The sequence below is a fragment of the Camelina sativa genome, chromosome 5, assembly GCF_000633955.1.
Source record: "Camelina sativa cultivar DH55 chromosome 5, Cs, whole genome shotgun sequence".
NCBI classification, from domain to species: Eukaryota; Viridiplantae; Streptophyta; class Magnoliopsida; order Brassicales; family Brassicaceae; genus Camelina; species Camelina sativa.
In genome coordinates, this window is record NC_025689.1 from 6,197,572 (window position 1) to 6,224,795 (window position 27,224).

The 27,224-nt window shown below is 35.1% G+C and overlaps 7 protein-coding genes across 7 annotated transcripts in view; 3 read left to right on the forward strand and 4 right to left on the reverse strand.

Moving 5' to 3' along the window:
• LOC104785774 (probable membrane-associated kinase regulator 3) lies at positions 530 to 1,700 on the reverse strand. Its single transcript, XM_010511044.2, has one exon. It carries the CDS (start codon positions 1,601 to 1,603, stop codon positions 623 to 625), a length of 981 nt encoding a protein of 326 aa, XP_010509346.1. The 5' UTR covers positions 1,604 to 1,700; the 3' UTR covers positions 530 to 622.
• Positions 6,026 to 10,673, reverse strand: LOC104785775 (centrosomal protein of 135 kDa-like). Its single transcript, XM_010511045.2, has 19 exons — positions 10,354 to 10,673; positions 10,014 to 10,250; positions 9,836 to 9,928; positions 9,703 to 9,755; positions 9,501 to 9,597; positions 9,284 to 9,357; positions 9,056 to 9,176; positions 8,721 to 8,831; positions 8,492 to 8,568; positions 8,335 to 8,401; positions 8,160 to 8,225; positions 7,954 to 8,061; positions 7,706 to 7,836; positions 7,529 to 7,595; positions 7,303 to 7,367; positions 7,112 to 7,205; positions 6,864 to 6,934; positions 6,372 to 6,742; positions 6,026 to 6,238 (listed from the first exon to the last, which is right to left on the reverse strand). Exons 1-18 carry the CDS (start codon positions 10,501 to 10,503, stop codon positions 6,388 to 6,390), a joined length of 2,037 nt encoding a protein of 678 aa, XP_010509347.1. The 5' UTR covers positions 10,504 to 10,673; the 3' UTR covers positions 6,026 to 6,238; positions 6,372 to 6,387.
• Positions 15,478 to 17,841, forward strand: LOC104785776 (ABC transporter G family member 2-like). The gene has a single exon (XM_010511046.2). The coding sequence runs from the start codon at positions 15,523 to 15,525 to the stop codon at positions 17,770 to 17,772; it is 2,250 nt and encodes a 749-aa protein (XP_010509348.1). The 5' UTR covers positions 15,478 to 15,522; the 3' UTR covers positions 17,773 to 17,841.
• LOC104785778 (serine/arginine-rich splicing factor RS2Z33) lies at positions 20,355 to 22,815 on the forward strand. Its single transcript, XM_010511048.2, has 7 exons — positions 20,355 to 20,465; positions 20,777 to 20,891; positions 21,370 to 21,409; positions 21,554 to 21,649; positions 21,736 to 21,923; positions 22,004 to 22,096; positions 22,288 to 22,815. The coding sequence occupies exons 2-7, from the start codon at positions 20,785 to 20,787 to the stop codon at positions 22,622 to 22,624; spliced, it is 861 nt and encodes a 286-aa protein (XP_010509350.1). The 5' UTR covers positions 20,355 to 20,465; positions 20,777 to 20,784; the 3' UTR covers positions 22,625 to 22,815.
• On the reverse strand, positions 22,785 to 23,935 carry LOC104785777 (protein ALUMINUM SENSITIVE 3-like). The gene is made up of 3 exons (XM_010511047.2): positions 23,560 to 23,935; positions 23,246 to 23,491; positions 22,785 to 23,153 (listed from the first exon to the last, which is right to left on the reverse strand). Exons 1-3 carry the CDS (start codon positions 23,818 to 23,820, stop codon positions 22,839 to 22,841), a joined length of 822 nt encoding a protein of 273 aa, XP_010509349.1. The 5' UTR covers positions 23,821 to 23,935; the 3' UTR covers positions 22,785 to 22,838.
• On the reverse strand, positions 24,292 to 25,863 carry LOC104785779 (pentatricopeptide repeat-containing protein At2g37320-like). Its single transcript, XM_010511049.2, has one exon. The coding sequence runs from the start codon at positions 25,853 to 25,855 to the stop codon at positions 24,335 to 24,337; it is 1,521 nt and encodes a 506-aa protein (XP_010509351.1). The 5' UTR covers positions 25,856 to 25,863; the 3' UTR covers positions 24,292 to 24,334.
• The window catches only part of LOC104785780 (pentatricopeptide repeat-containing protein At2g37310-like), a 4,293-nt gene continuing 3,063 nt past the window's right edge, over positions 25,995 to 27,224 (forward strand). Inside the window, exon 1 of the mRNA XM_019245214.1 lies at positions 25,995 to 27,168. Within this exon, the coding sequence (XP_019100759.1) occupies positions 25,995 to 27,168 (1,174 nt within the window). The remainder of the gene's footprint in view (positions 27,169 to 27,224) is intronic.

Sequence of the window (27,224 nt, forward strand, 5' to 3'; positions counted from 1 at the left end):
TAGTCATTACCTATTGAAAAAAGAACAAGTGCTCTGTTCACAAAATAAACCCAAGAACCTTGATAACAATAAATGCAAAAAATAATGGTTCAAAGTCAAACACGATTAACGTTGAATCGAACGTTAATTTTAAATAACATTACTAATGCCTATCAGTATTTCTTTTTATGATTTGCGATACTTGATACTTTACTTAAATTTATCAAACTACAAAAACTAGATACTAGTTTACTACTACTATGTTGGCTTTCACCAATTTCTAAAATCGGCTGTCAAACGTATCCCTTTTAACTATCGGTCAACAAGAAGTCTGTAAATATTTTGTAGCTAGACAATCAATTAATATAAATTTTGTTTTGACCCTTTTTTTTTTTTTTTTAAGAACCTTGAAATTAGTAATTTTTGTAGCATTAACATTATAACACATAAAGAAACCTCGAATTCAGCAAACTTCTAAAACAAAAAAGGCACACAAAAGAATCTAAAAATTACAAAAAGTAAAAAAAAAAAAAAAAAAATCAGAGTAGAAGAAAAAAGTTATCTTTTTCGAACTTTTTTTTATGTCCTTTTTTTTTTGGAATGAGAGAATCAGAGAGAGCGTTTGTCACGGATCTGATGAATCTCAATCTCTATCAAGTTCACCACAAGTAGAAACAGAGGTTCTTGAAGAACAGAGCTCAGATTCAGCCACATTGCTCTTTCTAGTAGTAAATGATTGCTTACAATGCTCAATCGCTCCTTCGATGGAGTTATCACTAGCGTTGCTGCTTCTCATCAGAGTCTGCAGATCCAACGACCCGTTTGATCCAAAACTGAACGAAGACGACAACGACGAAGCAGAGGAAGAGGAAGAAGAAGATGTTGAACACTTGGCTTGAGAATGTCTCTGTATCACACCTGAGAACGATCTCCTATGAATCAACTGAGGATTCTGATCACTGTTCACAAATGGGTTCTTCTTCTTTCTTGAGGTTTTACAAGGTTCTGTTTTGAATCTTGGGTTGATCTCTGATGAATCTGAGCACCCTGGTTTCGAGAACAGAGCTCTTAGGTAAGCGCGTGAGGCTTTGAGCTTTTGCGTTATCGATGACTGTTTGATCTTTTTGCTCCAACTGTTTCCGAGATTGTTCTCGTTGTTCTCTATGAATCTCTTGAGCTCTGTCGAAATCTCGAAGTAGCATTGCTCGTCTGTTCCGATCTCGCTGCTACTAAACCTCCTTGGCGAGGAAGATACAGCTGCGGCGGCGCGTGGAGAGATTGGAGTATCTGTTGCTACTGCGGCGGAGGAGGAAGCGAGAAGAAGCTTTTGTACCATTTTGAGACGAGGAGGGAGATGAAGAGGAAGGAGTTGACCTTTGTAGAAAAGCTCGTCGGCTGGAGATGTTGTTGATTCACCGGAAGCTACGGCGGTTGAGCACATTTGAAACTCGAACTCTCGGCTTTGCGGCGGCGGCGAGGAGGTTACGTTGAAGGTGAAGAAGCTTGAGGAAGACGGACAAGAAGAAGAAGAAGAAGAGAGATTGACCTCCAAGTCAATGTAACCATCATCATCACCATCGTTAGACATAACATGTGTTCTTGATTCTGATTCATGCAAATCCATGTCTTTCTTTAATTATGTTAAAGATTGTGTATGTATCTGTCTGTGTGTGTATATATATATTTCTCTCTGTGGTTTACTTCTTTACTTACTTCTAGGGACTGATGAGAGAACTGATGAGAAGAGGGAAAGAGCATCTTTTAAAGTGATCTTTTTCTTTCATTTTATTTTCTTTTATTAAAAAAATAAATAAATGCCTAGGTGGCTACTACTACACCTTTTTCCTTTCAATTTTATAATAGTTGATTTTAATTTGTAGACAAGAAAAAGATTTGTACTATTATAAATCCAAATTATGTAATTTATTTATTTTCCTTTTAAAAGATTTGTCTAGGGTCACCAATTTGTCTAGGGGGTTCCCTTATTTTTGATACTACGATGTATGATCCCCCCCAAGTTTACCGTTGGAGCGTGTGAAGTTGCATTGGTTATTTCTTTTCACTACATGCATGATTGATTTGATGGCCTATTATAATAGAGAGGAACCAGTAAGCCAGTAAAATATTAATGGAGGTGTATGCTCTTATTTATATACAAATTTAAATGATCAACGAATGACTTGATATAAACTTATAAACAAATATTTTATTTTATATTTCATTTAAAATAATTAAATCAACTAATGAGTTTGTGGATCTATTTTGAAGTCTCCAATATATAGATTATGTTCCCATTCCTCGTACTCATGTTTGCCCTTCGAAACCTTTGAACTGTTTTTTCGATTTTATTAGTTCTCGATAAAATACCCATTTTGCTAGTAACTTCACTAATTTCGACTTGAATTTGTCCACCGTGATCCAAGATTACTAAACCTAAAAATATTACAATTACTTCCAAGATACATAGAGACATAGATCTAAATTACTAAAAGATCTTATATATACAAAAGGATTAATTATACTAACTTCACTAATTTCAATGTTTTTTTTTGTTTGTTGATATTTCACTCTAAACCTAAATTCCACAACCACGAACAAACTTGAACACTACTAATTTAGTAATTTGTATAGGGAAATATACATACTAATTAACATGTGAATGACAATAGTCCCGTGAATAAATGTAAAAGTTTTATAAAACAAGCATCGCTCAGCAGTCATCACAACACCACACACGAGATATCATGATCGCCTGAGTTAAGTCCTGCTTCTTAACGGTTTTATTTCTGGTTTTGTTTGTTTCTGGTTTGATCAGCAATAAGATTCAGCATGATCAGACTGAATAAAAATCTACTAAAAAGATGATAAAAATGTTTAAATCTTAGAAGAAATAAAATCGTTATTTTATCCTTACCCTCGTGTCTCATTGGCCACAATAACAACGGTCACGTGAAGTGGTAAAAGAGCACAAACGGTAGATGACAAAAGTCACAATCTTTTCTTACATTATTTACTTGACTATTGTTTTTTTTTTTTATTATTACAAATTTAAATGCAGCATTCTTGTTTCCACATATATATCAGAAAAGTTTATCTTTTTAATCCAAAAAGGGTAATAATTGTTGCAGGTTGTGGGTAAGTGGATTGTGACTATCATCCCCACACTCCAATACTATATATTTTTTCAAGTCTTTTCGCTTTCTACTTTCTTTATTCATAATATAATCACATGAAAACAACATTATATGCTTTCCTTTTCTTTTTTTACCGAGTCACGAATTTAGGAATCAGATCGTTCAAATGATTTTATTATACATCCTCTGATAAAACTATAACGATAGATATTCGAGATTAGCATGGTCCATGACCATGAATAAATGTCGACATGCACGAAATGACAAATTGGCCAAAATTGTTTTTAGATTAACAATAAAAAAAGAATATGAACTAGAAAATCTTAATATGAGTCATATGACTACAAAAAACGGTAAAAAAAAAAAAAAATTCGTTAAATTTGCAACATTGGTAGTTGAATCTAACATATATATTTTAAGGAATACAAAACCACCATCTTACCTACTAGTCTACTAATGAAAGATGATACAAAATATAAATCATGGTAATATATAGAAAGGAAGGTTTAGTTAATTTGTACTATTTAGTTGGTAATTCCGTACAAATCATGTCTTAGTTGGTTGGTAATGGAGAGAATTGGAGTGGGAACTCTGTCGTACACAGCGAAGTACCTAAAAAGGCAGAGTGAGTTAGTTCTTCTCTGTTTCAATCATTGACAAACACCTCACAAAGTAAATATGCCTACCATTTCCTATTTCCCTTTTCCCAAATTGTTTTTGTAAATTAATTTCTAACTTCTTTTCCAGCAAGAATTTAAAATTTTAGCACTCCTTCTGATATATATACATAGTGTGGTAAAGATGTGGAATGATGAGAACAACTACACTTTCAACTTTTTTTCCTTACATATCCCACACTGTGAATGACCTAATAATAATAATGCCAATGACGTAATCCAAAATCCAAAGTTTCTCTAACTTATATATGATTTGAATAAGTAAAGAAAGGAAAATTAGGATAGATAAAACAGAGAATCAAAGTGGGAATAAGATTTAGATTAAGTTGTAAGCAAATCATTAATTAAGTTAGATCCCACTAATTATGAGTTAATGGAGTGTGTAGTGGGAAGCCTCTCTCTCAGTCAAAACATTTGCACACCATAAGACCACCACACTTCATAATAATGTGGACCTACCTGTTTTTATTTTTTCTTATAGTTCTATATTTTACTTCTCCTTTCAACAAGTGGACTTGAAATTGTTGTGTGCATTCATATCCGTAGCTACCACGTAATTCGAATTTGAACCTCTTGAAATATTGTTAAAATATAAGGGGAAATGAACTATTCATGAGGTAGGAGGACTAAGCCAAGACACCAAATGATAACAACAAAAACCATTCGTCAGCTTTTGTAATTTGTATAGCTTCCACCAAAAAAATGTCAATCAACTCAAATCGGGTCTCTTGAGTTGTCTGACTTTTTCATAAAATACAATTTCAAGGATCTGTGATTCAGTAGTTGAAGCAAACAAGCTGTGTGTCAGTACAAAGAAGAAATATAGTCCCTCTTATAATATTGAATGACAAATTTGTTAGTTTAATCATAGCGAAGTTTATATTTGACGAAAACGGCAAATCGACATTTTAACTTCAAATACAATCATAGATCAAATTGTATGAGTATATTATACATATACNTTTTAGCACTCCTTCTGATATATATACATAGTGTGGTAAAGATGTGGAATGATGAGAACAACTACACTTTCAACTTTTTTTCCTTACATATCCCACACTGTGAATGACCTAATAATAATAATGCCAATGACGTAATCCAAAATCCAAAGTTTCTCTAACTTATATATGATTTGAATAAGTAAAGAAAGGAAAATTAGGATAGATAAAACAGAGAATCAAAGTGGGAATAAGATTTAGATTAAGTTGTAAGCAAATCATTAATTAAGTTAGATCCCACTAATTATGAGTTAATGGAGTGTGTAGTGGGAAGCCTCTCTCTCAGTCAAAACATTTGCACACCATAAGACCACCACACTTCATAATAATGTGGACCTACCTGTTTTTATTTTTTCTTATAGTTCTATATTTTACTTCTCCTTTCAACAAGTGGACTTGAAATTGTTGTGTGCATTCATATCCGTAGCTACCACGTAATTCGAATTTGAACCTCTTGAAATATTGTTAAAATATAAGGGGAAATGAACTATTCATGAGGTAGGAGGACTAAGCCAAGACACCAAATGATAACAACAAAAACCATTCGTCAGCTTTTGTAATTTGTATAGCTTCCACCAAAAAAATGTCAATCAACTCAAATCGGGTCTCTTGAGTTGTCTGACTTTTTCATAAAATACAATTTCAAGGATCTGTGATTCAGTAGTTGAAGCAAACAAGCTGTGTGTCAGTACAAAGAAGAAATATAGTCCCTCTTATAATATTGAATGACAAATTTGTTAGTTTAATCATAGCGAAGTTTATATTTGACGAAAACGGCAAATCGACATTTTAACTTCAAATACAATCATAGATCAAATTGTATGAGTATATTATACATATACTTTCTACGTGGTGGCCGTTCGCATTGGCATTGGCATTGGCACGACAAAAAAAAAAGTGCTTCAAACTTTTTTCTTAGTGCGTTCAATAAGAAGCAATAAACACATTGTTCTGTCTTCTGAGTGAGGTAACAAATGCATTTATATCTATATTGAACGTACTGACACAGTGAATGCATTTCCATTCAAATTTTGAACTAATATAATATGCCCAAGAACAATTGCACTCATAATTTTTTTTGTCTAGGAAAATATTTCAAGGCAAAACATGAATCACAGTCATCATGCATTGATGGTATCCTCTACTTAAAAAACATAGTTATCAATCACATAGGAACACTAATAGACAAATAAAATAAATATATAATATTAAGTAATATCTAATCTCCGGCGAAGAAAAACAAAAAAAAATGTTGCCGGGAAAGAGTATTTACAAAACTTATTGGGTGGCTGTAAAATTATCTACACTTGATCATATTTCATATTAGAAATTCAAAAAGAAGAAAGAAAATTAACTTACAATATCCTTTTATGGTATACTTTGGAACTCGGACACATTTTTGTTAGATAGTAGTAAATAAGATATACTCATTCTCTTCCTCCATCAGTTCCTACACAAACAACATAACAAATTTTTTTATTAACTTGACATTATACCCGAGATCAATCGTTCTGACATATTTGCCTAAAAGCATGTGAATAATGCAAGCTTCTTGTAGCTAAGTATAAGCTCATGTTGCTTACCTTTGCAAAATTTGGGTTAGCTACTGGTTTTTGTGGTCAGAGTGTCATCAAGAGCGTCGAATTCCCAATCATTGATTTCATCTGCCAAGAACTCTTCTCCGTCGTCTAGTTCCAGCTCGAGTTGTTTCTTTGCCGGGTCTTCTTCCTTCTCTGGGGATCCTTTTTTACTGTCTGGCGAATCATCATCAGCGGATAGTTTCAGGACTGTATCCGAAAGTGGAGTCTCGTGCGTCACTTTCAGGGACGGTGAGCGTGAAGCAGAGGTTCTAGAAGGAGACTCAATATCCAGAAGCGGACGTTCAATAGCCTCAAACTCTTCTTTTGTTTTGTCCAATGCCTCAAATAGTTCCTTCACTCTTTTATCGTCTTTCCTGAATCCAAAACAACACCAAACAAGGCAGAGTAATGTTTTGTTACTCATAATAAAAGTGCATTTATAATCTCAAACTTCAACTTCTAAATGAGAACGGACATGTTTTTTGTAACTTTTACCTGGAGATACCTTCTGTCTGTGAATAGAATGGCTTTTTCATCGCATCCACCACACTTAATGTTGTTACAAACTGCTAAAACTAATAAATAATCAGAAGAGATGTTATGGAAAAAAGGACAGGCAGAGTAGAAACTTGTGCCACACAAGTTTCTGGCTCTGCACTTGGAATCAAGCTTAGGAATGTTCTATTTTGTAATGGACGTTCAGAAAAGTTGTCTAGATGTCTCTATTTTTTAAAGCCATTTACCTTAGCTTCGAGGTCCAGATACTCCTTCTCAAGCTGTTTTCTAGAATCGATTGGCTTGGTATCCTTACTGTCTGTGATTTTATCTGCTTCTAACCTAATATTTTCCCATATGCACATAAGAGCTATCAGCCTAACTTAGTACAGCTAAATAAAATTTACAAGAACAGAGAAAGTAATCGTGTATATATTACCCATTACTTGGTTCCAAACTTTCCACGACTCCTCGGATCTTGGGTATAGAAGGATCCAATTGTTCCTGATTTGATGTTAAGAATATGAATATGAGATATTTTATAGTCATGATAGAATTTGGAAATCAGTTTCTTTATATTTTCAAAAAATTGTAGGCAGTTTCTTTGTAGTTTACTGTATCATAAGAAAATTGGCACTAATTTTGAAATAACAATTTTGAATTACCTTGTAGAAAGAGAGGAGTTGAACAATCAGATCGATGAAATGGTCACTATATCTCTCCATCTGACCACTTGAGTATTGAACCATGACGGAAGGTGGCAACAGATGGATCAAATGCAAAGTAATTAGGGAAGCAACATAATTGCTGAGATATTTGCATAGTGGGGAGATAAGACATACCTCACTTGGTTTTCTTTTTGTTGAGAAAATTTAGACTGGAGAATCCAAGTATCTTCCAAAAACTTGATCCATTTATTTACGACATCTGCTTCTACTCGGCATGAAGTTATCGAACGAGTCAGCTCTTCTTCCTACAACGTATGCCAGCCAAACATCACAAACTATTCTTATGGGCTAGTTTGTTTACTATGGCCCTGCCTACGTTCCATCTTAGCTAATGCAAGGGGCGAACGAGAAGTAGTAAGTACCTTTGACTTCAGGTGCATAAGAATTTCATTACTTGCATTATCAAACTGCTCTCTTTCTTCTTGGGCATTGCGAAGGCGAGCCCGGGCAGAAGTTATTGAGGTGTTGACCTTCAAAAATAAATGTAAAATCTGTAATATGACCCACAAATCTAAATCTCTAACCAGTTCACTAAATTTTTTGGAATGAAACTTGTTGTGAAAGTTACCCTTTTCAGCTCAGCTTCAAGATCATCCTTCAGAATCTCAAGTTTCTTTAACTCTGCGGCTACATCCTGGAAATCACATTTGTACTTAGCTCATGATAAGATACATGAAAACAGAAGTCCAAAGTACTGATCTAGTATCTCATTAATGCAGCCAAAGAGATAAGGGGATGCAAACCTTTTCCAGCTGACTAACTTCATTAGTTTTTGAAACCCGGTAGCTAAGAGCTTCTTCCTTTTGGCTTCTACTTTGTCATGTGGAAAAAGATAAGTCTTAAAATATGGTAGTAAACATGAAAGATAAAATTTGAAGTTTGCATGTTACATCTTCTCACCTATGATCCACGATTCGCTTTTCGGCTTTCGAGGTAGAATTGAGTAAAGATTCTGACAAAACTTTAAGTTTATCGACCTGCAAGTATTTGAATAACGTAATTTTTTCGAAATAGATCTCTGTATTTCAAATATTTCGAGAAACTAGGAAGCTAATAATCTTCTCTATGAAACAATTAAGAACAAACCAACAAAAAAGGTGAATGTTCTAGATCGTCTGCAGATTCTCACCTTCTCATTGTGGCGTTGAAGAGAATCAACATTGCCTAATGATTTTTTCCTAAGCAAGAGTGCTTCTAGCTTCGAAAAAGTGCGAACTTGCTCAAGAATTTCTCGGAGAGCCTGCAGCGACCCAAGCCTTTCAGTACATCTCACAGGGGATTGATCCAAGGATATTATATATATAGTTGTTTAACAAAACTAAGCTATGTATTACAGTTTAAGAACTCTTCCATACAAGATAAGTAAATGATATAATAGTTGGAAATATGAGACCAAATCTAATGTGACCAAAGCTTTAGAGTGAACAATGTGGCAGTGAAAAGTAGGAGAGAATGTCTTATTACCTCTGTTGATGCAGCAGTGTTTCCAGCGGTTTTTGAAGCATCTTCATTTGAAGCCTGCTCGAGAACCTTGAGCTTCGTCTTATCGAGTTTCTCCATCAGAGTATGGGCTTCAGTATCTATTCTGATTCAGTTACAAACGAGAACCAAACCAACAGAAGTAAAATTTTATGACTGAACATTCTTAAACTGCCACACAAAGCTTATAAAAAGGTTCTGATTCAAGAATACCTTGCAAGATCAGCACTGATTTTTAGCCCTCCAATAGCACCTTGAACATATTGAAGCAGTTCCTCACGCTTCGCCTAAAAAAGACAGAAAAAAAGCATTACAAGGTGCAAGACCTCCAACAGTTTATCATCTAGCAAGACGAGACAAGAACTCTGTTCCAAGGAACAGAGTCTAGGAAACAGAACATTTTGTTTTGCAATATCCAGCACATCCTTACCAGAACTTCATCCTTGTATTTCGAAAACACCGTTGCTAAGTCCTGAACATTTTGAATCACTGCTTCGTGAGCTTCCTTCTCTCCTGATAAACAGAGCCTGTATGTACAAATCATAAACATTTGAGTCCAGATTCAAGGTTTAACGTTCAGTCTAAAATAAACTGATAAAATAAAGGTTCAACGGTAAGGGAAAAAACATCACCCAAACAGTTCAAGAAGCAGCTGCACTTCTTCCTCATTCGGCGCTTCCAAAATCTGATTCACACAAAAGAGTTAACCTACCGTTAAACTCACTATTACAATGCGCACAACAGGAGAAGCAGTACAATGCTTACCATAGATAATACCATCCCTTCAAGTGCCTCACTATGAAGAAACACATCACGAAAAGTCATTGGCTCACCAAGACCAGGATCAACGTAATAAACCTATCCAGTTACACAATGATAAGCAATACAATGATTATAATAACGATATATGATGATCAAAGACATTGTGGGTTGCATTACTCACTGTGCTGAAATTTTTAGGAGAATCCTTAGAGGTTTCATCAGAAAAATTAGGTTCATGATCAGCTTTGTGATTGTTACGTTCGCTATGCTCAAAACACGAATAAGACAATCTCTCGATCTCTCTGAGAGCAACAAGCCATCTTCTCAATAACTGCACTCTCTCGATACCTCTCGAAGAAACCGAAACCTCTTCTAACCTCTTCACCGCGAGACTAAAGCTCTTCACATTCCTCGATCCCTACGTTTTCAAATCCAAAAACAAAACACACATCATCATCGGTGAAATTAGAATCGGAAAGACGAAATTTAAAAACGAGATCAGGGAAAAAAATGAAACGTACGATGCGATCCTGGATCAGTTTAGCGCCTTCGGAAACGGCATTGCCGGCTGTAAGGACGACGGAATCGGCGACATTGCGAACGGTTCGTGTGATGTTGTTCTTCCCGCCGACTTCTACTGCTTTGTTTACCGCCGATCTCAACCACGACATCGCCGAGAGATTCTTATTTGTTCTTCTTCCCGAAGAATTTTACAAGCTTTAGATGATCGGATTTTGAAATTTGTCTAAAATTAGGGTCTCGTTCTGGTGTTTCTAAAACGAGAAAAAATAAGATCGCATATGGAAGAAAAAAAAACAGAGTGCAATGCAAATGGAGGAGAGATTTGGAGAACAAGTCAGACGTGTTCTTTTTTCAACATTTTCTTAGGTGTCTTTATTATTTATTTTAATTTGTAGGTATTCAATTTGGATTAATTTGATAATTACGTATTCCAGACTTCCAGTACCAAAATCATTTAATTAAAAAAAAAAATGTTTCAAGAATATCATCTTTCAACAAAAAAGAAAATTGTTGTAATCTTTTTTAAAAAAATATATTAAATAATACATTTATAAAAAAGCTAAAAAGAAAAGAAAAAGATTACCCATCACAGATTTGCTTATTCAAATAAACTTTAGTTTTCTTTTCCCAAAAAAAAAAAGTTTTCAATTATTATTACTTACAACAAAACAAACTCATGATTATATTATAACTTGTTTGTTAAAATGGCCAGAAATTTATACAGTGGCCGGCTTTTGTTTGTCATCATCATGCATGGTTAAAGATAGTTTTGTGGCCAACTTTGTGTATGTTAATTCACGAATGATCACATATATTATATAGTCATAGAGTTTTTAAGTAAACTAGGTTAAATCCGCGCTACGCTGCGGGATACTTGAATTATTAAAAAATATATATTTTTTTGGAATTGGATTAATTGTAAAACTATGGTTTATCGATACAGTAAAATATAAAAATGTACTAATAAAATAAAAAATAAAGAAATCTCAAATTTAGGATGATATATAAATGTTTACTTTTAAATCGGGTAGACTTAATTATATAAATAGTCTAACTAACCCTAATGTATGTTCTTTTATTCTTTTCTTTACCTTTGGTGAGAGATATATTAGTGTAGTTTGAATTTCTGGTGTTTGTTTTTGTATTTTATACAAATTTAACAACATAATTGTTATATAGTATTTTTATTGTTATAAAACTTATTATTTGTAAAAGTACATAGACATATTTTTACTTTAGTCTCGTTTTGTGTATTATTTAATATTATTAAGGACATTTACAAAAATACCAATTTTTCATTACCTTTTTGCAAAAATAACTCTTGTTGTCCATTTTTAATAATATATTCTTTCAATATACAAAATGACTAAATTCTAAACTCTAAACTCCAAATATTAAATCCTACCCTTTAAAACTATATCCTAAAGTAAAACAGAGAATCCAAACCTAAAAAGAAAATTATACAAATCAATTTAACACATTGTAATTATGCAAAAAAGGACAAAAATGAAACTGACCAAAAAATGCTATTTTTGAAAAATGGTATATATATTACTAACAATTTCTCATATTATTAGCAGAGCGATTAGGTTAATTGTCAAAGTAATTTTTTAGTCACTGATTTTAAACTATAATATAAAACCTTCAATTTTGGAACTTATATATTGTTCAATTTATCATTAGTTGGTGTTCTTATATATAAAATCACTATCAACACTAATCTCAAATTTTATTTTATTTACTTGTTGTAGGAGATATATTAGTGTAGCTTGATTTTATGGTGTATTATTTTTGTAGTTTATACAAATTTAATCACATAATTTTTATATAGTTTCTTTGGTTCTTAGAGAAGTTATTTATTTCTTTCTTTTTGTTCCTTTTTAAGAATCTAATTGTTTTGTTATGTTTTGTTATGTTTTGTTTGATAATAATTCCTTGTAAGTCAATATACACATACTTAGTTTGGTTTTGTGTTATTTGTGGTTATTCTTAATTTATATTCTATTTGTATTATATTTTTTGTATTATATTTATATTTTACTAATATGAATTGATTGCTTTTATTATTATACTTGGTTAACATTAGTATATTTTTAAAAGTTGTAAATGATTTCTTAATTTATTTTAAATTTAAGCTATAATTTTAAACCTTTGTTTTTGAAAAATATTGCTATGACATACAATAATTAATATATTTGTTTGATATTATTATATTTTTGAAAGTTGTAAATAATTTATTAATTTAGTTTAAATTTAGGCTATAAATTTAAACATTTTTTATTAAAAATTATTGATGATGTTTATTATTTTTTATAATTTAATTGATTACACAATTTAAATGATGTGCTAGTTTCTAAAATTCTGGAAAACTGATTTGGAACAAAAAAAAATAATTATTATTGGCTGAGAGATATGAGCTGTATTAATGAAATGTTTTTATTGGTAAACAAATAAGTTGATGTGTGAGCTTCATATTCCACCAAAATGTTGATGTGTAAGCATCGGAGAGAAACGTATTGTACTTTTATTGTATCGATATGTCATAGTCATGAAAAATTACATAAAAGTCAACCTAAATCAAAGAAGAATCAAGCAAGCTTGTCGTAGTCATATATATAGCGCAGGATTAATATATACTATATATGTTCTATACGTCTGCGTTAATCATAACACGTATCGGAAGTCTGGTCAAAATTATAGTCTACAGATTATAATTTATACAGTATGTCATATAGATTGATGTTGGAGGCTAAGAAAAATGTTGGTCTGTTACGTTGTAGTCGTATCAGGCTTATTACGTACACAATTCAGGCTAATTTCGTCTTAACTTAATTTCGAGTACTATGATTATTTGTGTATATATATATATATATATATATATATATAACTTTATACACACAAAAATCGGTGGATGCAACTTGGACAAGAATCTATTAATGCATGTATTTCGAGTACTAGTTACTAATCGTCTTGGTCTTGTCTTATAGCAACGCTTTTAAAATAACTGTAGTCTGTAGTGCATGAAATTGTGGTTTTGGTAGCAAGTGAGACAGTTTAGATGCTTGATGTTTCTGAGTTCTGACTAATGCTTTTTTTTACTTAATTTGTAGTTACCACTTGAAAATTATAATTTGGGCCGTGAGAAGACCAGACCATTCAAATTAAAAGATTTAGAAAGTGTTTGCTTTATTATTATTATTATTATTATTATTATTATTATTATTATTATTATTATTTTTTTTTTTTTTTTTTTTTTTTTNAACAAAAACTAGAAAAATGTTTGGTTGAAGGTGTTTTGTTTTGATGGTTGATATAGTTCTATAACTATTCTATCCCTCGCACGTCGAAATGACAAACACTTGGCTTAGAATGGTAGCTTGCAAGCGCTCTATGTGAGTAAGTTATAAAATGTTTGCTAGATGTTTTGCTTTTTTCGGCAATTGTGATTTCAACTTTAGCATTGACTTTTTATACATCCTATTTTAGCAATCTATACTCAAAAAAAGATTTTTGGATTTAAAAAGGTAGTATTCGCATGACGAGGCAGATCATATATCTTTTATATTGTCAACTAGCATCAAAATCTTTATCAATCTGAACTTTACCTTCATCTTTTTCATGACATTAACGATTTGAACTTTTTCTTACCTTGAGCTAATTATTTGATAATAAGCGATAGATAATGAAGGTGATTATCACAAAACAGATATTTACAGTTAATATATAAATCATAAAGTTTGTATAGTATCAACATCAAACTTTCTAATAACATTACAGTTCGACCAATAGAGCCTACCAGAACGCATTGACTCTCATGTGAAACTTTTGTTAATAAGAGAACTCATTGATTCAACAATTAATATGTAAGACAATTCTTTTTCTGAAGGTTATGAGATTTCTTGTAAGAATAGGTAAATGGAATGTACTCGTCATTTTAGGTCCTATTTGTGAAGCGTATAGTATAAAGTCTTCAAAAACAGATATAACAGCCATACCAAACCTTTATATGCCTACTTCTCCACGTTAGGCTTATATTACGCATTTTGGGGGGGGTGGGATATATATTATATGCTTACCACTAATATGGCCATGTTGCACATGACACCTACTGTAATAATGTTAGACTTTTAAAGCTTATGTTTTTTTGAGAAGTACTGACTAATGAGAGGAGTGATTCATATTTGGTTGATCCGATTTTGAATTGTAAATTCTGTTTCTTTTAAATCAGTTTTTTCCTGTCTTTTATTTTGAACATGTTGAAGGTCTAGTCTTTTTGCAGTTTTTAAAATAAAATATCTTGCCACGCATGCATGTGATTGATTCTGAACATGTAATGAATATACATAGACTTAACACAATAAATGTTACCTTATTAGTTATAACCAAATACAAACTAAACTACAAATAATAAGTTAGGAGATTATTTTATGTTTTATAAATAAAATAGGTCAATTAGCTCAACAATTTTTATTTATTTATAACATGTTATAATGTGTTTTGATTGAGAAAAAGGAAGGTGACTTTTTGTTTGCTAGACCAAAAACATTTTTTTTCTTTAGTTTTGGAATGTCAGCTAAAAAATACAAGACAGTCTTCGAGAAGTGGTGAGATGTTAATAGAAGAAAAAACGACAATTTTATATCGTTATTATCATAAGATAGGTACAAGTTTGCTGGTTTAATTAACACGATTTGGACATCTACTAACTAGCATGCAATGAAATTTTTGATGTACATAAGTCTCAACCATCAACACCATGTGTACTATTATTAGAATTATTATCTTTCCAACCGCATAAAACCCGTGTAACGAAACCCAAGTTATTAAACAAACACTAAAAAATAGCGAATTTTCAAAGTAGCTTAAGCTAATAGACATAAACACAAAGGGGACGAAAAACAGAGAAGGGGTTTTTGTACAACTTCTCACCAACCCAAATACTTTTAGGTTAATACATTACATCAAAAATATATACAAAAACCAAAAAGACATCGTTAGATACTTAGAGATAGATTACCAACTATTTTGACCATTTCGTATCTCTTTTCATTCTTCTAACGAAAGCTTTTTGCCTTATATAGTCTCTCTCATCATTCTTGTTCATATCTTCTTTGTGGGTATGAGTTGTAAAACCCATTTAACCTGATAAGTATAAGAAAAAAAAGAAAATGTCTGGCTTGCTCGGTAAATTATCTCCAGCCAAACGTGTAACTAGCAACAATGATCTTCCTCTGTTTTATGTGAACCAGACGTCCATGGAGCCTCAAAGAAGGGACACGCCTAGAGTCTCTGTCACATTCGCCGAGCTTCTTATGAATGTGGAGGATGCAAGGAATGACCAAAGTACAACTCGCCGGACATTGGAAATGGCCTCACCTATCACTTCCTCTACATCATCTTTCGATACATGGACCTCCGCTCCAGCTTCTTCGTTATCATCTTCCCCGTTTGTTCTTTCTTTCAAGGACTTGACCTATAGCGTGAAGAACCAGAAGAGATTTAATCCCCTTGCTTGCTACGGGAAGTCACGAAATGGTTCCTCGGTGAACACTAAGATACTACTGAATAGTATTTCAGGTGAAGCTCATGAAGGAGAGATGATGGCGGTTCTTGGAGCTAGTGGATCTGGTAAATCAACACTGATCGATGCATTAGCCAACCGTATAGCAAAAGACAGCCTTAAAGGCTCTATCACCTTAAACGGAGAAGTTCTTGAATCCCGCCTACAAAAAGTCATATCAGCTTACGTGATGCAAGACGACCTTCTCTTCCCGATGCTTACAGTGGAGGAAACTCTAATGTTCTCTGCAGAGTTCAGACTCCCTCGTTCACTCTCCAAGAAAAAGAAGAAAGCAAGAGTTCAAGCTCTGATTGACCAACTAGGCTTAAGAAACGCTGCAAAAACAGTGATTGGTGATGAAGGCCACAGAGGTGTGTCTGGAGGAGAAAGGAGAAGAGTTTCAATTGGAATCGACATAATCCATGACCCTATTATCCTCTTTCTCGACGAGCCAACCTCGGGACTTGACTCTACAAGTGCTTACATGGTTATCAAAGTGCTTCAAAGAATCGCACAAAGTGGTAGCATAGTTATCATGTCCATCCATCAGCCAAGTTACAGAATCATGGGTTTGCTAGATAAGTTAATCTTCCTCTCCAGAGGCAACACGGTTTACAGCGGCTCACCAACACATCTCCCTCAGTTCTTCTCAGAGTTCGAGCACCCGATTCCTGAAAACGAGAACAAAACAGAGTTCGCCCTAGATCTCATCCGTGAGCTAGAAAACTCAGCAGAAGGAACCAAAACACTCGTCGAGTTCCACAAGCAATGGCGAGCAAAGCAAGCACCAAGCTATAACAACAACAGAAACAACAACGTAACCCTCAAAGAAGCTATAACCGCAAGTATCTCTAGAGGGAAACTTGTCTCAGGGGCAACAAACAACACATCAAACCTAACAACCTCATTCCAAACTTTCGCCAACCCTTTCTGGATCGAAATGATCGTCATAGGGAAACGTGCTATACTAAACTCAAGAAGACAACCAGAGCTCTTGGCAATGAGACTAGGAGCAGTAATGGTCACAGGAATCATCTTAGCGACAATGTTCACTAATCTAGACAACTCCCCAAAAGGAGTCCAAGAACGTCTAGGGTTCTTCGCATTCGCAATGTCCACAACATTCTACACATGTGCTGAAGCAATCCCAGTCTTCTTACAAGAACGTTACATATTCATGAGAGAAACAGCTTACAACGCATACAGAAGATCATCATACGTCCTCTCTCAATCCATAATCTCAATCCCTGCTTTAATCTTCCTCTCCGCGAGCTTCGCCGCCACAACGTTTTGGGCCGTTGGACTCGCCGGTGGCTCTAGCGGTTTCCTCTTCTTCTACCTCACAATCCTCGCTTCGTTCTGGGCAGGAAGCTCATTCGTAACGTTCCTCTCCGGCGTAGTATCCAACGTGATGCTCGGATTCACAGTCGTTGTAGCGATCTTAGCCTACTTCCTCCTCTTCTCCGGATTCTTCATCTCCAGAGATCGGATCCCACTCTACTGGATCTGGTTTCATTACCTCTCCTTAGTGAAATACCCTTACGAAGGAGTGTTGCAGAACGAATTCGAAGATCCGACGAAATGCTTCGTTAGAGGTGTTCAGATATTTGACAACTCGCCGCTGGGGCAGGTTCCGGAGGCGATGAAACTGACTCTGTTGAAGAGTATGAGCGGTGTATTGGGGATTAATGTGACGGCGGAGACGTGTGTGACGACTGGGATTGATATATTGAAGCAACAAGGGATTACGGATATTAGTAAATGGAATTGTTTGTGGATCACGGTTGCTTGGGGTTTCTTCTTTAGGGTTTTGTTTTATTTTGCACTCTTGATTGGGAGCAAGAACAAACGGAGGTGATTTGATTGTTTTGTGAAATTTCGGGAAAAAATAAAACATGTAATTTATTTCTTCTTTTTACCACCTATATATTTGTATTTCGTCCATTATCTTATTTTATAAATCTTGGTTTTCAAAGTTAATAAATCGTGGCATGTGTCAATTTTAACGATTAAAGCTTTTGTCATGTATTAGAAAAAAGACTTTGTTTTAAGTAAAAGATAATTATAAGAAAATAGCAATTTTACACAAGTTTTCAATATTGTAAAAAGATAAATGTAGTATGCATATAAACAAAACTATTGTTTTGAATAACTTTTAAAAAGTGAAAAGATTATTACAAGATAATCATAAAATCAAAAAAAATTAAAACATTAAAGTTTAATTCTAACATATATATATATATATAAGAGAATTATTTTTAAAAATATTTTAAAAAATAATTATAAGAAAACTAAAAATTTAAACAATTTTTAAAATGTAAAAATGATAATTCTTATATGTATCCAAACCAAGTGAAATTTATAATAAAAAGTTACACGAAAATAATTATATAGTCAGTTATCCTAAAAGAAAAAAAAATTAAACACCCACCTAAAGTAGAATCTCTGTAAATTAATACTCTTTAAATTATTACTCGTTATAAATTAATAAATTCTATCTGAGTTGGGTCGGTGTAAAAAATGACATATTTCGATACAATAATAAAATAATATATATATATATATATATTTTAAATATCCAGTATAAAAATATGGTCCATCAATATCATAAATTAACAATCAAGTGCTTGTTTGAGAGAGATAACCTTCGACAGAAGTATGCGAACTTGATCGTTTGTCACTGCATCGAGGTCAAGCATGTACACACCTTTCTTGACAAGGATGGCGGGATGAGTGTCAACAGAATCCGCATAGAACCTGGTCAAGACATGAAAAAAACTAGAACTGACATTAGGAGATATTAACAAGCCAAAGAAAAAAAAAAGGAAAAAAAAAAGAGAGATTCATCCTCGACTCCAGGTGGTGTTCATGATGAATCTTTCTCCCATTATGAAACTCATCTCTCAGATCTAGGGTTTCTTTCTAAAAGAAGTTCACGGGGATGTTTTATATTGTAAAGTAATGTACACAAAATTTTTGTAAACAATGTATTCCATATTTTCTTTAATTTTAAGGTCAGATTTAATTATGAGGCAACACTTTTTCAAAAAGTTAATATGTTTATATAACTTAAAACATATATCTATGTATTATGCATATAATCTGTTTTATTAATTTGGGATTATTAAATTTACATTTTTATTCTTCTCATTTTCAGGATACCATAAAATATGTGACAAAAAATAATAAACTTATATGAAGGTTTGATTAATTTATGATAATGTTAGTATAATTTTATTTAAAATTAGTTGGAAAGTATCAAAATTATTTCGTATTAAATTACAACAACATTAATGACTAAAAGGGTAGAACACAAAATCTACTTCAAAATATGTTTATATAGATACCTGATTTGATCTCAATATTCATGTAGCAAGATTCATAAAATACTATTTTGTTATATAAATTTTGGTATATTGTTAATTACGCGGGTATAAAAACAATATGTGAAATCTTAAGTAGTTTTTCAAATGTTAACTTTTTTTATTTTATTTGTTTTTGAAAATCAAGATTTATAAAATAAGATTTTGAAGTAGGTTTTGTATTATACCATTTTAGTTATGACTACTTATTTTTTTTTTTACAATTTGTCATTAGAAAATTATCAAAAAACCAAAAACTTAAAAATGGTAAATCGACCATTAAATATTTAACAATTATTAGTACCAAAAGTTCTTCCCTAATGTTATATATATATGTTCATTTTACTTATAATCCAGCAAATTTTATTATAATTGTGTTTTGACACAATATATAACAATAATTTAGAGATTAGGAAAATTTTAAATCAGTATAGAAATTAACCTATAATACGCTTTGAATATAACACATTTCTATTTAAAAAAAAAGCTTTTTCAAAAACTAACAAAAAAAAAATTATAAATTAAAAATAACTAAAACAAATAAAAATATAGGCTGTCGTGTATCATAGATTAAAATCTAGTACTAGTATTTTAAAACAAGTCAAAACAAGTTCTTTTGAATCAAAATGCTTCACAAGACTCTTGGTCGAATTTTGCACAATCTTATAATAAAAGTCCAATCCTACCACCACTCATCTGATTTCCGGTCGGATTCAATTCGGTCTATCCGATCGAATTTAATCCGGTCCGTCCGGTACGCTCATTCTCGTAAACTTATAATTAATTAATTAATTAAAGGCGCGAGCAAAATGTGATCTTGTAACAAGTGTGTGTTAACACAAAAATTGCAAACCGCCTTGGTTTGAAAATCTAATTGTATACTTTCCAAAAAATTGTTTTGCTATAAATGGGCTTAATACAGTTTAAGGCCCAATAGATTGCAAAATTGGTAAGTATCGGTAACACCAGCGATTCTTATCTACTTTTGGTTAAACGCCTTAAACCGGTTGGTTGAGGAGACAAACACGAAATCACTACCGTTTTTGGATCTAGTCGGTCCTGTCTGAAGCCCATTTATATACTTTATGAAAACCAGACTTTTTTTTGCTTACCAAACGCTGTTCTTCCCCCTTTCGTTTCGAAATTAGGGTTTCCGGGTAACGCAGTGCTCTCCTTCAATCCCCCCCAGGTATCGTAAATCTGTGTTGAATTTGATGATTCGATTTGAGATTTAGTGTTTTCCGTTCTCGAATTTTACGTTTTTTTTACTTTGGTTTGATGAATCTGCGGTGCATGTCTTTCCGTCCGGTTAATTTTTCTTCTCGTCTTTAATGAATCTTGATTGAGTCACGTTCGATTGAAATTTTGAATCTTCTGGGCGGTTTTTGTTTAGGTCTTGAGTTAGGGAAGTTGTTGTTTACATGTTCTTGTTATAAGTTGGTAATGCTCAAGATTTATGGTTTCTTTGTTCTTTTTTTTTTTTGTTTTTGTTTTGTGTAGTTTGAACAATGCCTCGCTACGATGATCGCTATGGGAACACTCGTCTTTACGTTGGTCGCTTATCATCTCGTACTCGTACCCGAGACCTTGAACGTCTTTTCGACAGATTCGGAAGGTAATTGAAGAACTCTTCTCTATCTCTCTCAACTTGATGATTATGAAAGTAATCTGATTTCTACGTGATAGGGGTTAAATGAAAATCTCAGTTTGCTTTCTTCGTATTGTCTTTGAAAGTACTTAGAATATGTTTGCTTTTGTGTGAGGAAACAAAACGCAGAAAGTTAACACTGTAATTTGGGATTTGGATCTTTAAGGGGAAGATTGTGAAGTCTAGGTTTAGTGTTATGTATTTAACTTGAATGATCTTATTGAAGGTCTCTGGGATTATGCCTAACCTGGAGGTGTTTGATGAATGGGTGGACTTGGTGGAATTTCTTGCCAAGTGTATAGGGGCGGGGGCCGCCTTGGCGATTCTGTTTGTTGATTTTGTTTTTGTGTCTGTGTTTTGATGGAAACGGAGACTCAAGTCTCTAAATGGTGTTTACCAAGTACTTATGATGGCCTTACTTTTCTGCAAACAATTTCTTCCGCAGAGTTCGCGATGTGGATATGAAGCGAGACTATGCTTTTGTTGTAAGTGAAATCTCTTTTTACCCTGATGTTTTTGGTTGGCCTACAAAAATAGTCTTGTGGTTTGTTTAATACTAAGAAGTAAGTATAATTTTTGAGAAAGTTCACACTGTGCATGCGGTTTTCGTCGTAACAATTTTGAAACAGGAATTCAGTGATCCCCGTGATGCTGATGACGCAAGACATTACTTGGATGGACGCGACTTTGATGGAAGTCGCATCACTGTGGAGTTTTCCAGAGGGGTGAGTCTTTTTTGGCTCTCTATTCTCATGATCTATTGTTTGTTTATATGTATGGTTGTTGCTAACATTAAGGATATCATGAATAGGCACCTCGTGGTTCTCGGGATTATGATAGCAGAGGCCCACCTCCTGGGTCTGGTCGCTGTTTTAACTGTGGTGTTGACGGTCATTGGGCTCGAGACTGCACAGCAGGGGACTGGAAGAACAAGTGTTACCGTTGTGGAGAGAGAGGACACATTGAGAGAAACTGCAAAAACAGCCCCAAGAAGCTTAGGTACTAAACCTTTTTTTGTCAAAAAGTGAAATTTTTGTTATCCTTCCGGTTTCTTATAACTCTTTGTGAATTGTATGCAGGAGGAGTGGAAGCTACTCCAGGTCACCTGTAAGATCCCGTTCTCCTCCTCGTCGTAGAAGAAGCCCAAGCCGGAGTCTTAGCCGAAGCTACAGGTTAGTCTTTTCCCTCTTACAGGCATTAGATATTTACAGGCATTAGATTTTTGGTGTGTGTAGATATTTACAGGCATTAGATTTTTGATATGAACTTAATTGCATGAATCTGAGTAACTACTTTCTATAGCTTTGTGTATGGTTTTAATTGTATAGCACTCTGATTGACTTCTTCTTTTCTTTATGGTCAGCCGATCAAGATCCCCGGTGAGAAGAAGAGATAGGAGTGTGGAAGAGAGATCACGCAGTCCAAAGCGAATGGATGACTCTCTCTCACCAAGAGGCCGAGATCGTAGTCCGGTTCTTGATGATGAAGGCAGCCCAAAGATCATTGATGGGAGCCCGCCACCATCTCCAAAGCTTCAAAAGGAAGATGGTTCAGACCGTGATGGTGGTAGCCCCCAAGACAATGAGAATGGCAGAAACTCTGGAGCCGGCGGTGACAGCCCAAGAGAGGAGGACCGTAGCCCTGTTGATGATGATTACGAGCCAAACCGTGCTTCCCCTAGAGGAAGCGAGTCCCCTTAACTCTGATGGCACAAGGCCTCAGGTTACAGGTGTTAGTATTTGTACTATTGGATCGACCGACTGCTAGATACTTCCTTTCTCGTTTAAGTGTGTTTGCTTTGGACCCCTTTAAGTTCATCAAGAGTTTTTCTATTTAAGACATAATGTTGGATGTGTTCTGTTTCAGACAAGTTTTCAAAGGTTGTTGTTAAGAGAATGGATATTTATAAAAACTTCAATCTGAGGAGAAGACATGAGTTTGTAACTGGTAAGCTTTAGTGAAGAAGGATGGCCAACAAAGATACGTAGAGGTTATGCTACTAACCGTGGCTGCTCCAACCATCATGTTCATGACTACGATCTGAAGCTGAATAGCTTCAAGAGGCGACGCACCACCCATTATCATACCAGTCATTGCGCCTGGTAGAGAGATCAACCCAACGGTTTTGCAGCTATCCAAAACCGGAGATAGAGATATCACCAATGCTCTCTTCACCTGTTGCAACGTCGCTTGTCTTGGCGTTGCTCCTAGTGCCAATGCCGTCTCCACCTAAAAATAAACCGATTGAACCGGAAAATCTAATTAAACCGAGAATTTGGTTCGGTTTAGGTTATTAAAAGGATTTATTTTTGTATTATTACCAGGTTGAGTTGCATCTTGATGTCATCTCGAAGCTGTTTCATTGTAACTCCGGTGACCGTCATGGCGTTTCCGACCATCATTCCGGCCACAGGGATCATATACCTCGGAGTGAAAGGGAAGACGTTGAGGACAACGAGCATGAACATCGTGATTGAAGTTCCGGCGAGGATAGATACTCCAGCCACGTACTTCCCACGTGGCACGTGCTTAGCACGTTGTCCGGCAGTGTAACCGGCGACAGAGACCTGTACGGAATGGTTAAAACGTTTTGAAATAATAAAATAAAAATATAGAAAAACAGACAACTACTGACCATGAAGAGATAAGCGAGGATGATCCAGCCGGAGTTTTCTTGATTGAAGATGAACTGAAGAACAAATCCAATAACAGAGAGCTGAACAAACGATCTGAAAACAGAGTATATCATTTCTCCTTCCAAAGAGAGGTTCTGCGAGTAGGAAAGAACCACAGCCAAAAGCACAACCGCGAGCGCCGCCGCAGGCTTCACCATGCCTTTCAGAAACACGATGAGCCATTCGTAATCCTTGAGAAAATCTTCCCAGTCCAGATCCATGTCGCTCTCACTGTGTTCCTCTACTTTTGTTTTGTCGTCGTCTTATGAGTAGTGCGGTAGTAGTGGAGAAGGGGTATTTAAAAGAGGACCAGTTGGAAAGAGTAACACTTTCTTCTTTATATCTTCAGCTTATGTTTAAGATCCTTTTCATAAAGAAAAAAAATTATAGATTCGATTCCTTTATCAATCGTGCGAACTCATACCATAGAAATTTTATTAATAAACCAAAGAAAATTTCAAGAAACTCAGTATAATAATTCAAGAAAATACGTCATATAGAACAAAAGTCAAAAGAGTTGAGAGGGTTTGAGAGAACTCTTGGTGCATTTTACCGCCTTATACAGCTATATTCATTTGATTACCTAGTTGATTAATTTAACTAATGTGTGTTCATTACGTAATTATAAATTATTTTCACTAGTACTAGGTCTTGTTGAAAACGTTAATGGCCAAAATAGATGCACATATATATAAAGAAAATATCTGTATCTGGTATATATACTATAAGACTAATTTAGAGGAACTCCATGTGATCTACAAGACAATGAAGAACAAGAACAATATCTAGCATTCTACAGTTGCTACCATCTTCGGCTTTAAACATGAAAACATTGTTGTTGATCTCAATCCAACTACAACCTGGATTCGTCCTCAGTCCTTTATCTTTCATCAGCTTCCTCACTGTCGCCGCCTCTTTCCAGTATTGGACACTGGCGTAAAGATTCGCCAGCTGAACATGCGTGGCTGCACATTCAGGTTCAAGCATCAGCCGTTCCTCTGCAGCTCTGATTCCAGTCCACACATCGCCGTGAACACGGCAAGAGAAAAGCAGAGATCCCCATATGACTGAGTTTGGTTCCATTGGCATGTCCTCGATCAGCTTCAGGGCTTCTTGCAATAAGCCAAATCTCCCGAGAAGATCTACCAGACAAGAGTAATGGTTGAGCTCTGGTTTAAGGCCGTGTTCCTCCATCAAATTAAAGAACTTTCTCCCTTCTTTAACCAGACCCGCGTGTCTACACGATGACAGGACTCCTAGGTATGTGATTGCATCAGGCTTTGTTCCGCTTTTGGGCATCATTACTTCAAAAAGCTCGATTGCTTGCGTTGCAAGGCCGTGCTGAGCATAACCAGCAACCATAGAGTTCCAAGAGACAACGTCCTTGTTCGAAAACAGGTCAAAGATACGAAAAGCATCCTTCAAATCACCGCATTTGCAGTACATCGATATGAGAGCATTTGATATATGAAGATACGACTTGAAACCAATTCGGAGTGTTTGACAATGCACGCTTCTTCCTTGCCCTAGAGCGCCACTTCCCGTGCAAGCGCTCAAAAGAGCCGTGAATGTATAATCATTTGGATCAGAAGTTGAATCTCTCATCTTTGAATAAAGCTTCAAACAGAGATCCACACGCCATTCCTGCGCAAACCCTGAAATCATAGCCGTCCACGAAACCACGTTCCTCTCAGGCATTTCTTCAAACACTTTATGTGCACTCTCTACATCACAAGAGTCTCTGTAAAACACAACTAAAGAACTTCCAACGTAGACATCTGAGATAAACCCACTTTTAATCGCCAAACAGTGAAACCCATAACCTATTCTAAAGTCACCACTCGACCCACAAGACCTCACGGCGGACGACAAACCAAAACCATCGAAACTCCACCCATCACGGTGCTGCCTACCGCCATTGACAGAGCTTGAAGAATCCTCCAACATAACTTCTTTAAGCACGCTTGAAACACCATTTTTGATTCTTGAGAGGTCAAAATCATCTGAAATCGGTGAACCTATGTATCGCCTCGAATCTATTTGTAAAAATTCCTGAACGAAACCAAAATGATTCTGACGATTCGATGATGCTCCAACAGATTTCGAAGATATGATATCTAAAACTCTCAGTGCACGAGCTCGTCTCTCGACTTCAGTTGCTTCTTTGGTTAAATCACGATTCAGTGATCGACTGTAACTAGATCGAGATTGAATATAACGGAAAGCTCTACAATGATGTTTTCTCAGACAAGACATGAAACTGAAAAAAAAGACCTGTCGATTCCATCGGTCAATATGTATATACATATGGGCTTTAAGGAAAGCCCATTAATTTGCTTTGGTATATAATGAAGATGTTTATTTTCTCCGGTTTAGCTTTTTGGTTTAGATATGAATGAAGTTGGGATTCGAAATTCAACGAGTCTTGCTAGGCTTGCTAAACAAAGCGGCGGTCGACGGCGGCGCGTACGGTCACCTCATCCAGCACTTTACTACCCGTCACCGACTTCCTCTACACGCGCTTCAGCTTCATGCGCGCATTGTTGTCTTCTCCGTCACGCCTGACAACTTCCTCGCTTCCAAGCTCATCAATTTTTACACAAGGGAGAATCGCTTCCGCCAAGCACTCCATGTGTTCGACGAAATTACCGTTAAGAATGCCTTCTCTTACAACGCACTTCTCATCGCGTATACTTCGCGTGAGATGTATTTCGATGCTTTTTCGTTGTTCTTGTCTTGGATTGGCTCTTCTTCCGGTGCCGCCAGACCGGACTCTGTTAGTGTCTCTTGTGTGTTGAAGGCTTTGTCCGGTTATGATGGTTTTTTGTTGGGTTCATTGGCTCGACAAGTTCACGGGTTTGTTATTCGAGGTGGGTTTGATTCCGATGTGTTCGTTGGCAATGGGATGATCACGTACTATACAAAGTGTGATAACATCGAGTCTGCGAGGAAAGTGTTTGATGAAATGTCTGAGAGAGATGTTGTTTCGTGGAACTCTATGATTTCTGGGTATTCTCAAAGTGGGTCTTTTGAGAACTGTAAAGAGTTGTATAAAAGGATGTTACGTTGCCCTGATTTGAAGCCTAATGGAGTCACTGTAATAAGCGTGTTGCAGGCGTGTGGACAATCGAGTGATCTTGTTTTCGGGATGGAAGTTCACAAGAAGATGATTGAGAATCATATTCAGATGGATTTATCATTGTGTAATGCTGTGATTGGTTTTTATGCTAAATGTGGTAGCTTGGATTATGCAAGAGCATTGTTTGATGAGATGAGTGAGAAAGACTCTGTTACGCATGGGGCTATAATTTCAGGTTATATGGCTCATGGTCTTGTTAACGAAGCAATGGATTTATTTGGTGATATGGAAAACATTGGTTTAAGTACGTGGAATGCTGTGATTTCGGGTCTTATGCAGAACAATCATCATGAGGAGGTTATAAGTTCATTTAGGGAGATGATAAGAGGTGGCTCTAGGCCAAACACAGTGACTCTTTCGAGCCTTCTTCCTTCTTTGACATATAGTTCAAATCTGAAAGGGGGTAAGGAAATCCACGCTTTTGCTATCCGTAATGGTGCTGACAGCAATATATATGTGACCACCTCCATCGTAGATAACTATGCC

Coding starts and splice junctions, on each gene's coding strand:
- LOC104785774 (XM_010511044.2), bottom strand. CDS start 1,603: ATGGATTTGCATGAATCAGAATCAAGAACACATGTTATGTCTAACGAT.
- LOC104785775 (XM_010511045.2), bottom strand. CDS start 10,503: ATGTCGTGGTTGAGATCGGCGGTAAACAAAGCAGTAGAAGTCGGCGGG. Junction 9,929..10,013: donor CTCCTAAAAATTTCAGCACA/GTGAGTAATGCA, acceptor GTAACTGGATAG/GTTTATTACGTTGATCCTGG. Junction 9,598..9,702: donor CTGCTTCTTGAACTGTTTGG/GTGATGTTTTTT, acceptor TTGTACATACAG/GCTCTGTTTATCAGGAGAGA.
- LOC104785776 (XM_010511046.2), top strand. CDS start 15,523: ATGTCTGGCTTGCTCGGTAAATTATCTCCAGCCAAACGTGTAACTAGC.
- LOC104785778 (XM_010511048.2), top strand. CDS start 20,785: ATGCCTCGCTACGATGATCGCTATGGGAACACTCGTCTTTACGTTGGT. Junction 20,892..21,369: donor CTTTTCGACAGATTCGGAAG/GTAATTGAAGAA, acceptor TTTCTTCCGCAG/AGTTCGCGATGTGGATATGA. Junction 21,410..21,553: donor AGCGAGACTATGCTTTTGTT/GTAAGTGAAATC, acceptor ATTTTGAAACAG/GAATTCAGTGATCCCCGTGA.
- LOC104785777 (XM_010511047.2), bottom strand. CDS start 23,820: ATGGATCTGGACTGGGAAGATTTTCTCAAGGATTACGAATGGCTCATC. Junction 23,492..23,559: donor TCCTCGCTTATCTCTTCATG/GTCAGTAGTTGT, acceptor CATTCCGTACAG/GTCTCTGTCGCCGGTTACAC. Junction 23,154..23,245: donor TCAAGATGCAACTCAACCTG/GTAATAATACAA, acceptor GTTTATTTTTAG/GTGGAGACGGCATTGGCACT.
- LOC104785779 (XM_010511049.2), bottom strand. CDS start 25,855: ATGTCTTGTCTGAGAAAACATCATTGTAGAGCTTTCCGTTATATTCAA.